Here is a 15,145-nt window from a genome sequence, read left to right on the forward strand (position 1 = left end):
GTGCTCAAAAAGTACATTTACTTGTTCATATCAATGAAAAACCAAGTGGGTCTTCAGATGCAGCTATTAAAATGGTATTATCAGGAATCCATTCCATCCCATCCCCTCTTCTCTTGGTTCTCTCTCCTCCTTGTGGGCTTCCCCCCGGGCATGTCTAGTTCATATAGGGCCACCAGCAGCTCTTGGCTTTCATTATGCCTAGAGCTAATGACTTCAGGTCACACATCTTAGAGTCGCACTGCCTCCCATTTTTCTCTTATGCCCACATCCATATGCCCTCACAGCTCTCATCTCAAAGTACATCCAGGGTCTGTCACTTGTCATCATCTCCACGCTTGTCTTGGCCACCATTATCTTTCCTCTGGAGGCTCTAGTAGCCTCCTGTCAGGTCTTCCTGCTTCTGTTCTTGCCCAGCATTCTACTCCCCCAGTCTGTTCCTGGCACAGAAACCAGAAGTCTGTTTTAAAATGAAAGTCAGGGCTGGGCACAGTGGGCTCACATTTGTGAATCCCAGTACTTTGGGCAGCCGAAGCAGTAGGCTTGCTTGAGCCCAGGAGTTCAAGACTAGTCTAGGAAACATAGTGAGACCTCATTTCCACACAAACACAATAAAAAAATTAGCCAACCATGGTGACATATGCCTGTATCCTAGCTCAGGAGGCTGAGACAAAAGGATCACCTGAGCCTAGGAGGTCAAAGCTGCAGTGCACTATGATCATGCCACTGCACTCCAGCCTGGGTGCCAGAGTAAGACTCCAACTCAAAATAAAAACAAACAAACAAATAAATAAAATGAAAGTCAGATTAGGCCATTTCTAGGGCTCAAGAAATCTTTTGTCCTCAAGAGTAAAAGACAAAGTCTCCAAAGTCATCTGCAAGACCCTATGTAACCTTCTCTCCTCCTTCACCTCCATGTCTTACCTGGAACTTCTACTCTTACTATTTACCACATTTTGCTATACTTTCTTCTTGCTATTCTTTTAACGCATTGGGTATAAGGCCTTTGCTCTAGCTATTTTGTCTGCCTGGATGTTCCTCCTCCAGATACCTTCATGGCTCACTCCCTCATCCTCTTACTTCCTTGAGTCTTTGCTAAAACCGTATCTACTTTGAGCATCCTACTTAAAATTGCTAAGGTCATGGGGTGACAATAAAGCTGATGAGAAGGTACCAGCCACATGAAGACCTGGGAAAAAAGCATTCCAGGTGGAGGGAACAGCAAGTGCAAAAGTCCTGAGGTGGGAAATCACTTGGTATATTCAAGAATAGCAAGAGGGCCAGTGTGTCTGGAGCCTAGTGGGTACAGTTGGACTGAGGGTCTAGAGGCAGTCTAGTAGAGGAAGTTGAAAAGGTAAGTAGGGGGCAAATACTAGTTACTGTGGAAGATAAAGGAGTTTGGAGTTTAATTCTAAGTGCAGTGGGAAAAGCTTTTAGAAATTCTTGATCAAGGCCGGGCTCGATGGCTCAGCCTATAATCCCAGCACTTTGGGAGGCCAAGGTGAGTGGATTGCCTGAGCCCATGGGTTTGAGACCAGCCCGGGCAACTTGGTGAGACCTTGTCTCTACAATAAGTCAAAAATTAGCCAGATGTGGTAGCGCACGCCTGTGGTTCCAGCTACTTGGAAGGCTGAGGTGGAAGGAGCCCAGCAGGTAGATGCTGAGGCGGCTGTGAGTGTGCCACTGTACTTCAGTCTGGGTGACAGAGTGAGACTCCCAACTCAAAAAAAAAAAAAAGTTCTTGATCAGGAAGGCAACATGGTTTAAGGTCAGGGAGGGAACTGTTATAATCATTCAGGAAAGAAATGGTGGTGGCTTGGGCAAGAGTGGTGCCAGTGGTAGAACTGAGAGATGGTCAGATTCTGGGTGTTTTTTTTTTTTAAGTAAAGCTGATGAGACTTGCGGATGAATTGGATGTTGGATTGGGTTGGGTGAAATCAAAGAAGACTCTGAGGTTCTTCGCTTAGGCAGCTGAATGAGTGGGGGGCAACTTTCACTGAAATGGGAAAGATGGTGGGAGTGGGGTGGCAGCATCAGATTAAAAGATGGAGGTGAGTGGGAAGACAACAATTATTTGGAAATGTTAAATTAGACATCCCAGACACAGTATCAGCTAGCTAGTTGAATGTGCAAGTCTTGCAACTCATGGGAAAGATGGGAGCTGGCCCCTTTCCAGAATCCCTCCAGTATTCCCCCTCACCTGGCATGGGATACACCTAGAGGCAGGTTCAACCATGCCTGCCCCTTTCCCTCAACCAGGTATGATCGGTTTGGGGAATCTGGGGAAGGGGCACATGATTCCTGGCAGCTGGTGGGGGCTGGTGTCTTCCCTCCATCACCAGCACCACTCCCAAGTCCTGACTCCCATTTATGAGACCAGCAGTCTGTGGAGAGAGAGTGAGTATACTGATCCTGCCTGCCTTTTGTTTCCCTTTCACACCAGCATGGAACGATGGTAAAATCCGAGCCTTCGCCCCTGAGACAGGCCGACTGATGTATGTCATTAACAGTGCTCACAGGATTGGTGTGACAGCCATCGCCACCACCAGTGACTGTAAAAGGATCATCAGTGGTGGTGGGGAAGGAGAGGTATTGTTCTTGATAGCAGAATTTTAAAAAAAATAACCCTTGATTTAGAGCAACTGCTATATAGAAAGCTGTTTTTAAAAATATGTACCTGTGCTAGGATTCAGGTAGGACCAAATTAAGATTTTGATGAGATCCTAAAATACATCAGAAATTAAAGTTCTAATATTATTAGTATACACGTAAATACATTGTGCACAGAAAGGACATTTACGATAGACATGAAAGTGTTCTATGTGGACTAGAGTTATGGATTCAGATTGATGTTTTGTCAGAGTTTTGTCACGCTTGTTCTTTTCCTCCAAGGACCATCGCTGTATAAATTGTCTTCATCTTATCTTTTAAAGCAGATGATTTTTTAGAATCAATTCTGTAATACACTCAAAGACTTTTGACCATTATTTAAACATTATGACATTTAACCTTTGCCTTCCATCATTTTGAGGAGCCTAAAATGATGCACATTTATCTTGGGGTCTCCCCTTTCCTACATCCCAGATTTTTTCCTATCCCAAAGCCTTCCCTTTCTCTACAAAGAATACTTTCTTTCTTCACCTATTATAGGAAGGTAGGAAGAACTTACTGGGGAGAAGAAAGAGACAACTTGATGCAGCCTTTAGCAGAGTTTAGGCGATGCAGATGATGCCTGAGCTCAAATTTCTCTTCTACTACTTTCTACCTATGTAACCTTGGGCATGTTCTTTACCCTGTTTGTGCTTAAGTCTCCTGAGCAAAGTTAAGAGAACAATACCCCTATTAATCAGACATTTTACATTCTTTATTTTGTACTAAGTTCTCAAAATCTGACATGTGCCTTTTACCTTTAGGGGACATCACCTGGGCCAGCCACATTTCAGGTGCTCTGTAGACACATGTCCAGCCCAAGTCATCCCTGCTGCTCGCTCAACCACCCCTCATGGCTCTACCCCCTTCCCTTACCACTTCAGCCACATCTCATTGACAGCCTCACCATCCTAGCTTGCCCCTTAAGCCTTTTAGGACATCAGCAAGCAGATCTTGGACCAGACCCTCTGCATTCTAGGTGCCTGAGCCCAAGCTGATGAGAGCTGCCGGAGAAAATCACACATTACAAATTCGTCACTCTTGGTCCTACTCAGCAATCTTTTCACAATCCTACGTCGGCTCCTTCTTCTCAGTTCCTCCTCTTTCTTATGCAGCTATCATTTCAGGCCTTTCCTTCTGGAATGCACAGTCTTCAAGGTCTTCATAAGACCTAGAGACCAGACAGGTATATACTGATATGGACGCAGTAGTTGCTAAAGTACTCAAGTACTTTCACTTTCAATGGTGAATGGCCATTGCCCGAGCCCTACCTGAAGATCCCAACCCTGCCACCCTGTCCCCTTTCCCCAAGTGCACCCCAAACTCCTCACAGTCCTACAAGTAAAGGGTTAATGCTTGGCCCAAACAAAGTGTTTAGCAGACCCTTGGTCCAGTCCTTGAGACTGTTTGGCCTGTACCCACACCATATTAGTTAGAGCTTTTGAATTTCACCCCTGCTAAGGACAGAATGTATGCCTCCACCTGTAGTGGGTTTCAAGATGGGAGATTTGTTTTCTTTGACATTGGTCATTATTTCACCCCATGTCACAACATAGGGAACTATTTAGACACCATAAAAATGAACATGATCCAGCTTATTTAGGATAACCTTGTGTTTTCTCATTTTCTTTACTTTGACAATGTAGGAAACGCTTTTATTTTTCTTTATTTTGACATTTTCTTTACTGAGACACTTAGAAAGTGTCTTAGAATGTTTTCCTTACTTCATTTTAGGTTATTTTCCTTTTATCAGGTACAAATAAGACCAGTCCATTCTTGCTTATCCTAAAACTAGTTTTTAATCTAGTGTTTACTTGGGCCACTATTCTTTCATTGTCCTATACAACTTGTACAGTATAGTTTCTGCTCTTTATATTTATCATGATTGCAACATTTTCATTATAAAAAAGTGTAAGCATCTAACTACATTACAATGTTTTTTGACATAGTTGTGACAGAGCCTTTAGTCATTAAAGGACTATTATACAAACTATCTTTCCTTTTATTTCTCCTTTTTATTTATTAGGGCATTATATTGGTTGTTTCAAAATTTTGTGTGTAGGTAATTGAATTCCCCATGAAATTCATGACAGCATAATAAACAGGTGCTAGAAAACATTTCTGATTAAAAAATGGGTGTTGGGTTCTGTAGGTTGGTCAATGATTAAATTTGAACAGCTGATGTGAAAGTTTAAATATGGTTCTGGGTACCCAAGAAATTTCCTGATGGCACCAGAAATTTGAGAGTGGTTCTCAGCAGAAATGAGTAGACATTGTTTCATTTGGTTTAGCATCAGCCCTTGTGTTATCGATTTTCATAGCAAGTGTCTGATTAAATTTCTCTGCCTGAAAGTGGAAGCAGGTACAGGATCATTGGTATCATTTTTCCAAGTTCCATGGAAGATGATTACATCTTGTACATAAATATCCCTACGCTTCAATTTAGCATTCCCATCCCACCCAACCGAGATGAGGACAGTGAATTAAAAAATGCAAGTCAAGCACAGCAGAGGTAAAAAATAAAAAAGCTATCAGAATCTTTTTGGATCCCCCTCAGAAGTCTCAAGTTTGCATCAAGATCATGTGCTCTGTGGCTTTCAGGTGAGGGTGTGGCAGATAGGCTGCCAATCACAAAAGCTGGAGGAGGCCCTGAAGGAGCACAAGTCCTCGGTGTCCTGCGTTAGAGTGAAGAAGAACAACGAGGAGTGTGTCACCGCCAGCACCGATGGGACTTGCATCGTTTGGGACCTTGTGTAGGTACCTGTGATGGGAAGGGTGAAGTGACACTTGCAAAACACAACCATGCTAGCATTTTATTGAATGCAAGAGAAGAATCAAACGAAGAGTAGAAATCCTATTTAAGACAACAGTAAAGGGACGTTCTTGGAAGACATTCATCTCCATGACTGTCCAGGGTTTACAGATGCTCATGGGAAAGGTGTAGTTTCCAGAAAGAACTTAATGCTAGAAGTTTCTGGGCAGATAGGGAAGAACCTTTCTGGGTCCACACAGAGAAGCATGATTTAACTTGCACTAATTCAACCCTAAGTGCTCCAAATAAAAGGGAGTAAGAAAAATCAGCAATGCAGGCAGTTCCTCTTATCTTTCCACTCAGTTATGTGAGGCTCAGAATGAGTTCGCTGTGGGGAGGAGGGTTGCCGGAGGGATATGGATTTGTCTTTCCCCTAGGTTGGCCACATTCCCAGGGACCTCTCACACTGTGAGCATATTACACCCCCATAGAATGACTAACTCCAAACTAACTAGACCAAAGCATGTGAACTTTATTCAAAAGTGATTCAAAGGTGATTTTTTGAAATTTTTTACTATATGCATTTCTGTTGTGCGTTTTTAGAATCAGACCCTATTCCTCTACCTCCCTCCCCAGCCACGTATCCCTCGTGTACCACTCCTTTCATCAAGCTTGCCATAGAGTAAAGGGAGTTAATAAGGTCTAAGACATCATTCATTACTACATGCAAAAGTTATATAAATCACAAGACATAATGATTACATTAATACTATATGATTCAAACCTGTGACTACTAAGAAAAGGGAGTAAATGGGGATTCATTTCTCTTAGTTAATTGGGCACAGTCAGCAGGGAAGTTTAGGATTCTTTGAAGTTATTTACTGGGAGTACATAGGAGATAAGGGGAAATGCTCTTCTTTGTTAACTCTCAGGAATGTGGGTACGTGCAGGCCCGCAGGAATACTCACCATGCCCTTCTTTATGAGTTGTGGCAATATGGACAGACAATAGTGGGTCTCCGTATCATAAGAGTCATCGCCTTTACATAACTGTGCAAGAGAGACACACACACAAAACACAAAGATGGGAGAAAGGAGATAAGGCAAAAGAATATGGAATGCTCTTGACAGGAATGAGAACTTAAGGCAAAGGCAGAGCATTTTTTATTTAATACATTAAAAAAGCAAAAACAAAGGAAGCCTCTGTCTTCTAGCCCTGCATGTCTCCTGAGGATCTTGTTAAGATGTAGAGTTTTATTCAACAAATTTAAAGCGGCACCTGAAATTCTGCATTTCTAACATACTCTCTAGTGATAGTGCTGGTCCAACTATCACACTTGTGAAAGATGTTGGCCTATACCTGACCTTCCCACTGGGAAAATGGAGAACTAGACGGACGTGTTTTAGGAAAAACTCCCAAACCATGTTTTTCCCTCTGCTCTCACACCACCACAATAGTCATCAACACAGAATAAGACTCTTGTGACCAAATGTGGGGGTTTCCTCCACACACCAAGCAGCAGACTCCAGCTGGGTGTCCTCTAATTCTATTCTGACACTATCTACCTGGAGATAGTGTCAGGTCCCACAGAATGAGGACTTAGCACCACAAGACTGCCCTCACCCCCACCCCAGCTGCAAGTCCGGGTCACTGGAACTGGCTTCAAGTTGGGAATCCCATGTCCTCCTGCTTTGGATTTGGTTAATTTGCTAGAGGAGCTCACAGAAGTCAGGGAAACACTTAAGTAAGTGTTTACTTATTTAAGTAAATGATAATCCATTTACTGGATTGTCATAAAGGATGTTACAAAGGATACAGATGAAGAGATTTGTAAGACAAGGCACGTGGGAAGGGGCACAGAGCTTCCATGCCCTCTCTGGGCATGCTACCCTCAGGAACCTCCATGTGTTCAGCTGGCTGGAAGCTCTCCAAACCCTGCCCTTTGGGATTTTATGGAGGCTTCATTACAAAGGCATGATTGACAACCGTGTAGAAATGTGATTGGACAAAAGGGGCATGATCTCATACTAATAGACTACAAGGGAACCCAGTAAGGCCTGTATGTTCAGATTCTTCTTGGCCTCTCTGTGTGGCATTCCTTCCTTCAGGGTATGGGGCAGGACCCTCTCTATAATGATGGTCTTTTGACCCACAATCAGATTAGAGTCATGCCTTGGGCAGGTAGGACAGAAGGCCACAGGGAGAGATTCTGTTTCCTGAGGGCTGTTCCTGGGGCCTAAAGCATCCTAACATCATAACAAAAGACTAACAAGGGCTATGGGAGTTATAAGCCGGGAACCATGGATGAAAACCAACATCTATAATACCACAGCATGTCTAAACTTATTTCTATGGCTGGTTTGTGACTGCCTGAAATCCTTAAAGTCTTTCTGTTGTGTAGCAGGAATATCTGTGCCAAGATCTTTAAAAATGCTCAGCTCAGATACCATGTTTGAAAACTTCCATAATGAGAAGAAACTGTGCAGAAGGTTTTTTGGATTTTTTTGTTTTTTTTTTTTAAAGCTAGGAAAGCCTGGCCTGTGAGATGGCCACCCACCACATTGTCTATGGAAAGAGAAGTATAATTTACATATTTCTTGGTATAGTATCCAAGGTAGGGTTCTCACACTGTTGTGCACACAAGAATCAGCTGGGCTGCAAGTTTAAAATGCAGATCTGGGGCCTCATCTCAACCTACTGAAACCAGATCCTTAGAGATGAGGCCCATTTTTAAAAAGCCTTTCCCTACACTTTGCTGCTCTGATTGTAGGGAGCTCCATTTCCAAATGGTGGCCTCAAGAATCAAGTACATTATGTGGGAGGCAGTCAGTTGGCTCTAAGTTCAGCCTCTTCTGTTTCCTTCTCGCTGGAATGTAAGGCTTCTGGATTCTGTGCTCTGTCTTTAGAAAAGGCCCCTTCCCATTATCCTCTGATGGTTGCTGGTAGGTCCATGGGAGCACACAAGAAGAGAGGACACAGTGACCTGAAGTCCGCTTTGAAGAAAGACAGTGCTACTGTGCTGGGCCATATGAGATGTTTGGGATAGAAATAAACCAACCCAAATCCAAGCTTGTTTCAAATCCAGTTTGAATCGTAAAGAGATTTTCTAGGGTCGAGTTTCACAGCCTTTGAATTTACTTTTCAGGCGTCTTAGAAGGAATCAGATGATCCTGGCCAATACATTATTCCAGTGTGTGTGTTATCACCCTGAGGAGTTCCAGATCATCACCAGTGGAACAGACAGAAAGGTGTGTACTCCCAGCAAGAATCCAGAGCTCTCTGTACAAAAGAAAAGCAGTGAGATGTTGTGGTTGAGGTTGCAGGCTCCAGAGTCAGTCTTCTTGGTTCAAATGATGGCTCTGTTGCCAATCGGCCAAGTTACTTTGAAGTGCCATATAAACTTCAGGTGCCTTTCCTTCTTTTTAAAGTGGAAACGATACTAGCAACCTCAAAGAGCTGCTGTGAGGATGAAAGACAGGCTCACATATAATGCTTACAGCAGGAGGCTTGGCACATAGTAGGTATTTAATAGACACTGCTTTTTTTTTTTTTTTTGAGTTGGAGTCTCACTCTGTGGCCCAGACTGGAGTGCAGTGGCCACTCCCGGCCACCGCAGCCTTGACCTGCTGGGCTCCAGCGATCCTTTCACCTCAGCTTTCCAAGTAGCTGGAACTACAGGCGCGCGCTACCACACACGGCTAATTTTTTGATTTATTGTAGAGATGAGGGCTCATCAAGTTGCCCAGGTGGGTCTCGAATCCGCGGGCTCATGCAATCTACTCACCTCAGCCTCCCAAGGCGCGGGATTACAGGCTGAGCCACCGAGCCTGGCTGCTTTTTTTTTTTTTTTTGAGTGGGAGTCTCACTCTATCACCCAGGCTGGAGCACAGTGGCACATTCATGGCCACCCCATCATTGACACGCTGGGCTTCCCATCATTGACACGCTGGGCTTGACCTGCTGGGCTCTGGCGATCCTTCTGCCTCAGCTTTCCAAATAGCTGGAACTACAGGTGTGTGCTACTATGCCTGGCTAATTTTTAAAATTTACTGTAGAGACAAGGTCTCACCAAGTTGCCTGGGCTGGTCTTGAACCCACGGGATCATGTAATCCATTCGCCTCGGCCTCACAAAGTGCTGGGATTACAGGTTGAGCCACTGAGCTCGGTCAACACTGGTTTTTTATTGCTAGGAAATTTCTGAGGCTGGAGTGGAATTGCTGTGCCCAGATCGGTTATCACTGTGACTACATTCAAACAGAAAGACAATATGAACACCTCATCTCTTATCACTCTACTTCATTAATATAGTAAAACTCTCTATAGCTGAGGAGTCTATATGATCAGGTGAAGATTGGTTCTTCTGTTTGGTGGAACATCTTCCCTTGGAGCAAGCAAGAGGCTCCTGCTCTCATGAAGCTTATTTACCTTACTTATTTTGGGTGGGAGGGAATGGAATCATATGACTAATACACATGTGAACAAATACATGAATGAACGCTGATTAACAAGTGAACAAGATATGAGATGGTGAAAGGACTAAACGCGGAAATACAAGTGATTATGTGATCCTGGCTGGGTGGAGGGAAGCTCCATTGGCTAGGATGGTTGGTAAAGTCCTCCTTAAAGAAGTGACATCTGAGCTGAGGCCTGAATGACAGAAAGTTCTAGCCATTTCTAGATCTCATGGAAGGGCATTCCTGTCCTGGCAGAAGACACTCAGAAAAGACAGAGTCCCTTATAGGGCTACTCATAGAGTGTCACTTTGACTTCTTTGGCTGAGAAGGCAAGCAGTCATGTCCCAACTACTTCTATGGGTGTGACTCCTGAAGAACATGGGTTCTGATATGCTTTTGTACTTCTTCATGCTTTTATTATGAAAGTAGAGCTTTTTGACCAGGGACCTGTAATCCTAACTTCAGGCTTCATGCCTGTAGTCCCAGTGCTTTGGGAGGCCAAGGCAGGAGGATTGCTTGAGGCCAGGAGGTCAAAACTAGCTGGGCAACATTATGAGATCTTGTCTCTACAAAAAAAAGAAAGAAGGAAGGAAGGAAGGAAGGAAGGAAGGAAGGAAGGAAAGAAAGAAAGAAAGAAAGAAAGAAAGAAAGAAAGAAAGAAAGAAAGAAAAAGAAAGAAAGAAAGAAAAATTACCCAGACAAGATGGTGTTTGCCTGTAGTCCCAGCCACTGCACTTCAGCCTGGGCAACAGAGTGAGACCTTGTTTCTCAAAAAAAACCCCAAAACTTTGTATTAACAAAATTAAGCATCAATAGAAATTATAAAGCAAAAGAAAAAGGTTAAGAAAAACAGCATACACAATTTCTAGCTAGATACAGAGGAAAACAGATTCCTGGCACAGTGACTGGAATATAGCAAGTTTCCATCAACGTAAAACAAAGAGAAATGGGTGAAAAGTATACCCAAGTTCACATGCTTAGATCCCGGTCAAACAATCTTTATTTAGAAGAAGATTGTGGCTGGGCATGGTAGCTCACACCTGTAATCTAAGTGCTTTGGGAGGCGAAGACAGTAGGATTACTTGAGGCTGGGAGGTGGAGATTGGCCTGGGCAACATCACAAGTCTCTGCAAAAAAAAAAAAAAAAAAAAAAGAAGAAGAAGAAGAAGAAAATGTTGTTTTTGAATAGACTGTATATTCATAAAGTTCAAAGTACAAAGTCTGTATATTCAGAAAAATATCACCATCCCTTGAGCACCTGTTTCACCCCTGTCTCTAAGGTGGTTTCTTTCCCCAGGAAGAGATTAAGGTTAACAATTTATCTTTAAACCACATCCTGTGGAATATTTTAGTGCTTTGAGGCAGAAAAGAAAGTTAGGGATAAGGGTGGGGTGAGGAAGAGGGAGGGTCCAGTCACAGTGGGAAGATGACTGTCATGTCAGGCCCACTCTGGGGAGTGCTCATTCCCCGATGGGAAGGAAGGGCATGCTTTCCCTCCTGCCACGCCCGAAGCTTCACTGTGGATGCAGAGGCTGTTCTTTCTTTTGCTGCTTGCTTCAGATTCAATCTGCTTAGTCTTATCAAAAACCCTTTCTGTCATAATCCAGGTTTATCGGCACATCAACATCTCCTTAAATAGAATGCAAATTTGAAAACCAATACTAAAAATATTAAAATGCTTTCTCCACCCCCTGCTGTAGCCTATTTATAATTTCAGCCAGTATCATCCCATGGTGTATTTTTGCTACCTTCTATATAAAGTATAACCATCTTTTGTTAGCATGTGCATGGATGATTCCACAAAGCTGAATCCTGCCTGACTCTTTCCTGAATTCCAGATCGCTTACTGGGAAGTATTTGATGGGACAGTAATCAGAGAGTTGGAAGGTTCCTTGTCTGGGTCAATAAATGGTATGGATATCACACAGGAAGGAGTGCATTTTGTTACAGGTGAGTCCTGGGATAAGGAGCCAAGCCTAACTTATTTAGATGGGAACATGGAACTCCCAGGATGGAGAAAATTGGAAGAGACCACAAAAGGGTCTCAAGGGCAGCATGGTGAGAGTCAGACTCTGACCAACACTGCAGCTGAAGTCACATTTCAATGAGAGGAGACGTTAGCATGGAGCCTTAGGGGCACAAATAAAAGTCAAGTCTTATGTTGCTAGGCTAGCTTTTGTGGTGGGTACTGATGAGAGAAATGGGCATTTAAATGGCCTGTCTGTCCAGCATGCCTTCCTCTGTTATTTCCTACTGAAGTCTGAAATGTCAGACTTTCTATTCCCTTTTTTTTGTTGTTGAATGATGTGATGTCCTCCTCCCAAAACAAATGAATTAACCAGTATTTCAAGGGGGAATTTACCACACAATATGCCAGCTGGAGCAACATCAATATCACTCCCTGCCAGGCTCTTTGATTCTTCAGGACATTAACAAATAAATGTTCTAAATAAGTTTTACAAATGCACTGACTTAAAGCAAGATATCAAACTAGACACAGTGTGATCCCAATCACATATACAGATGTCTATGTAGATGTATATTTATAGAGAAAAAAACTGGAAAGAACGAAATCAGATGTTGTTTGTGGTTATTTCTGGGTAGTGGCATGAAGGGTGATTTCACCTCTTTGTATTGCCCCCCCTCAAATTTACTTCAACCAACAGAGACTTTTATAATCAAGTAAAAGCATTATTATAAAGATAGATTTTTCATCTTTTAAGTTGGCACATGGGGAATATGTTGAACATGATACAATTATTTAAAATCAGGGCTGTATCTTTCCATTCTGTTGTAGCGATGCCATTTAAGTGTTTGTCTTTTTCAGGTGGAAATGACCATCTAGTCAAAGTTTGGGATTATAACGAGGGCGAAGTGACTCATGTTGGGGTGGGACACAGTGGCAACATCACACGTGTCCGGATCAGTCCAGGAAATCAATATATTGTTAGTGTAAGTGCTGATGGAGCCATTTTGCGTTGGAAGTACCCCTATGCCTCCTGAGTGACAAGGTTCAGACAATCCTGTTGAAGACTGCATTTTGATAACTCCAACACTAAGGCTTGATTTCTCACATCTCCTGTTTTGTTCTTTAATTAAAATATTTTATCTCTGTTTCCCTTTCCTTTATAGATTGCATTTTACACTCTTAACTGTGTATTAGAATTAAAATATGTTCATGAATAATTTGCCCAGACTGTAATTAAATGTTCTAAAATTATGAATAAATTCTCAGTTGTTGGTTTCCTGTAATAATCTGTTTTGCAGCTCTGTAAAACCCACAGACCTTTCTCATGATCTGCCCACAGATAGCATTGCTATTATCCTCTAAAAACAAGGCAAAGTGAATTTCCTTCTTGTCATTTTATTGGTCAAGCTAGTGGGACAAGACTTGGGTTTAAATCCAGATCTTGGGCAGACTTTTTTTTTTTTTTTTTTTTGAGTTGGAGTCTCACTCTGTTGCCCAGGCTGGAAGGCAGTGGCATGCTCACGGCCACTGCAGCCTCGACCTGCTGGGCTGAGGCCATCCTTCCGCCTCAGCCTTTCAAGTAGTTGGAACCACAGGCGTGCACCACCACTCCTGGTTAATCTTTTGATTTACTGTAGAGATGAGGTCTCACCAAGTTGTCCAGGCTGGTCTCAAACCCCTGGCTTCAGGCAATCCTCTTGCCTCGGCCTTCCAAAGTGCTGGGATTACAGGCATGAGCCACTGTGCCCAACTGGGCAGACTTTTAAAATTTTTCTCTGAACCACAGTTTTCTCTTTTGTCAAATAAGAATAAATTCCTGTTCAAAAGGTTATTGTGAGAATAACCTCAAAAGGTTATTGAGGCATCAGCAGGATTCTTGACTTAGTAGACAGTGAAACATGAGCACTTTCTCAACGAAAATGTGTCTTGTTGGGAATCTTGGGGGCAATTATTAAAGATGAAATTTCAGAGGTGCTTTATCGGGAGTTGTCCATTAAATCTTTCTTCTGTGCTTTCCACCAGAAGGGTCATTAAATGAACTTTATTAATCATCCAATCAGTTATCTTTTTCTAGAGAGAGTGAATAATGGCATTTTCCAGAAATGCAAGTCTTCGATTCACAGTACAGTCTTATGTTCTAAGCATATTCTTTATTCTTTAAGTAATGCTGATTTTTTGCATCAGGTAACTGCTGCTACCCTATTGGAAAGATAAAGAATATTTAATAAATGTTAATCTCTTACTCAATAAGTAATATTCCAGGACGTTAATGTAATAATACTGCCTCTCACATGCTGCTGATATTCTCTTGAGCTAGAAATTGATGAGAAATTCATTTTGTGAGACCTTGCCTGATTAATTATAAACCTGGCAGTCACATTGGATAATGTGAGCGGAGGCCCCCAGGATTCCCCTGGGAATCGAGGGCGGGGCAAGGCCAAACTAATTCCGATTGGGCAACCATTCAGCAAGGATTTTGCGTGGAGTGAACAAGAGATCGCGTAGGGGGCGCGCCTGAGAGCCTGAAAACTTCCTGGTAAGCAAATACTGAGGTTGGAAAGGGCCTGAACTTAGTCCACAGACCCGGGTCGAATTCCGGCTTCTTTGCTCACGGGTCGACTGACGTCCCTACGTCGCATTAACCTCTCTGAGCCCACTTCTCCACCAATTAAAACAAGATGATCAAGTCTCGCAAGTTTTTGGAAAATGATTCTAACCTAGTCTGCAGTTTTTTTTTTTTTAAAAGCAAAACACCCACCCTGGGTGTTTTTTTTCCAAAGGACAGCACGCGGCTCCCCGTTCAGGTCCCCGGGTTGGCGGGTTCAGGCAAAGGCTCTGCCTCCCCCAAGGGGCAGACGGGCTGCAACGAGGCGGCGCCACCTCTCCGCGCACACCTGAGGCTGCGGAGAAACCAGCGGTGCACAAAAGCGCTCCCCGGCCCTTCGCAGCTCTCAGCGCGCCTCTCACCACGCCGGAGACCGTCCGCTGGCGGATCGTTCCTTTTCCTTCTCTTCGTTTTCACCTGGGCGTAATTACGAGAAATGTAGCAACAGCCAGGAAATTGCAATTTACTAGCTGCTTTCAAAATTCTCAGTCTTCTATTATTTCCACGGCTTGGAGGTTGGGCGCGGAACAGGAGCAGAGGTTACACCCAGGGCTGTCGGTTTATACGAGGTAAGAAAGGGTGGGGATCTCGCCCACGACGCCTCCCAGTGCTTTTATTCCCAGGCTGTGCCGCGGGGGCGGGACAAAGCAGGGCCAGGGGCGGCCAGGCGCGGCCCCGGGGCCGGCGGTGCGGCCAGATTCCCGCGCGGGGCGGGGCG

At 43.5% G+C, this 15,145-nt stretch overlaps 2 protein-coding genes across 3 annotated transcripts in view; both read left to right on the forward strand.

The window, feature by feature from the left end:
- Nucleotides 1-13,032, forward strand: part of CFAP52 (cilia and flagella associated protein 52) — a 55,870-nt gene extending 42,838 nt beyond the window's left edge. For both annotated transcript variants that reach the window (XM_008072462.1, XM_008072463.2), the window contains 5 exons: nt 2,441-2,586; nt 5,248-5,399; nt 8,544-8,646; nt 11,692-11,803; nt 12,681-13,032. In XM_008072462.1, the coding sequence (XP_008070653.1) occupies nt 2,441-2,586; nt 5,248-5,399; nt 8,544-8,646; nt 11,692-11,803; nt 12,681-12,856 (689 nt within the window). In that variant the 3' untranslated portion in view covers nt 12,857-13,032. The remainder of the gene's footprint in view (nt 1-2,440; nt 2,587-5,247; nt 5,400-8,543; nt 8,647-11,691; nt 11,804-12,680) is intronic.
- Nucleotides 13,033-13,908: 876 nt separating this feature from the next.
- The window catches only part of USP43 (ubiquitin specific peptidase 43), a 73,380-nt gene continuing 72,143 nt past the window's right edge, over nt 13,909-15,145 (forward strand). The window contains exons 1-2 of the mRNA XM_008072464.2: nt 13,909-13,944; nt 14,608-14,850. Coding sequence (XP_008070655.2) covers nt 13,909-13,944; nt 14,608-14,850 — 279 coding nt within the window. The remainder of the gene's footprint in view (nt 13,945-14,607; nt 14,851-15,145) is intronic.

This window comes from Carlito syrichta, unplaced genomic scaffold, assembly GCF_000164805.1.
Source record: "Carlito syrichta isolate Samal-C Ts95f unplaced genomic scaffold, Tarsius_syrichta-2.0.1 Scaffold315198, whole genome shotgun sequence".
Lineage (NCBI taxonomy): Eukaryota > Metazoa > Chordata > Mammalia > Primates > Tarsiidae > Carlito > Carlito syrichta.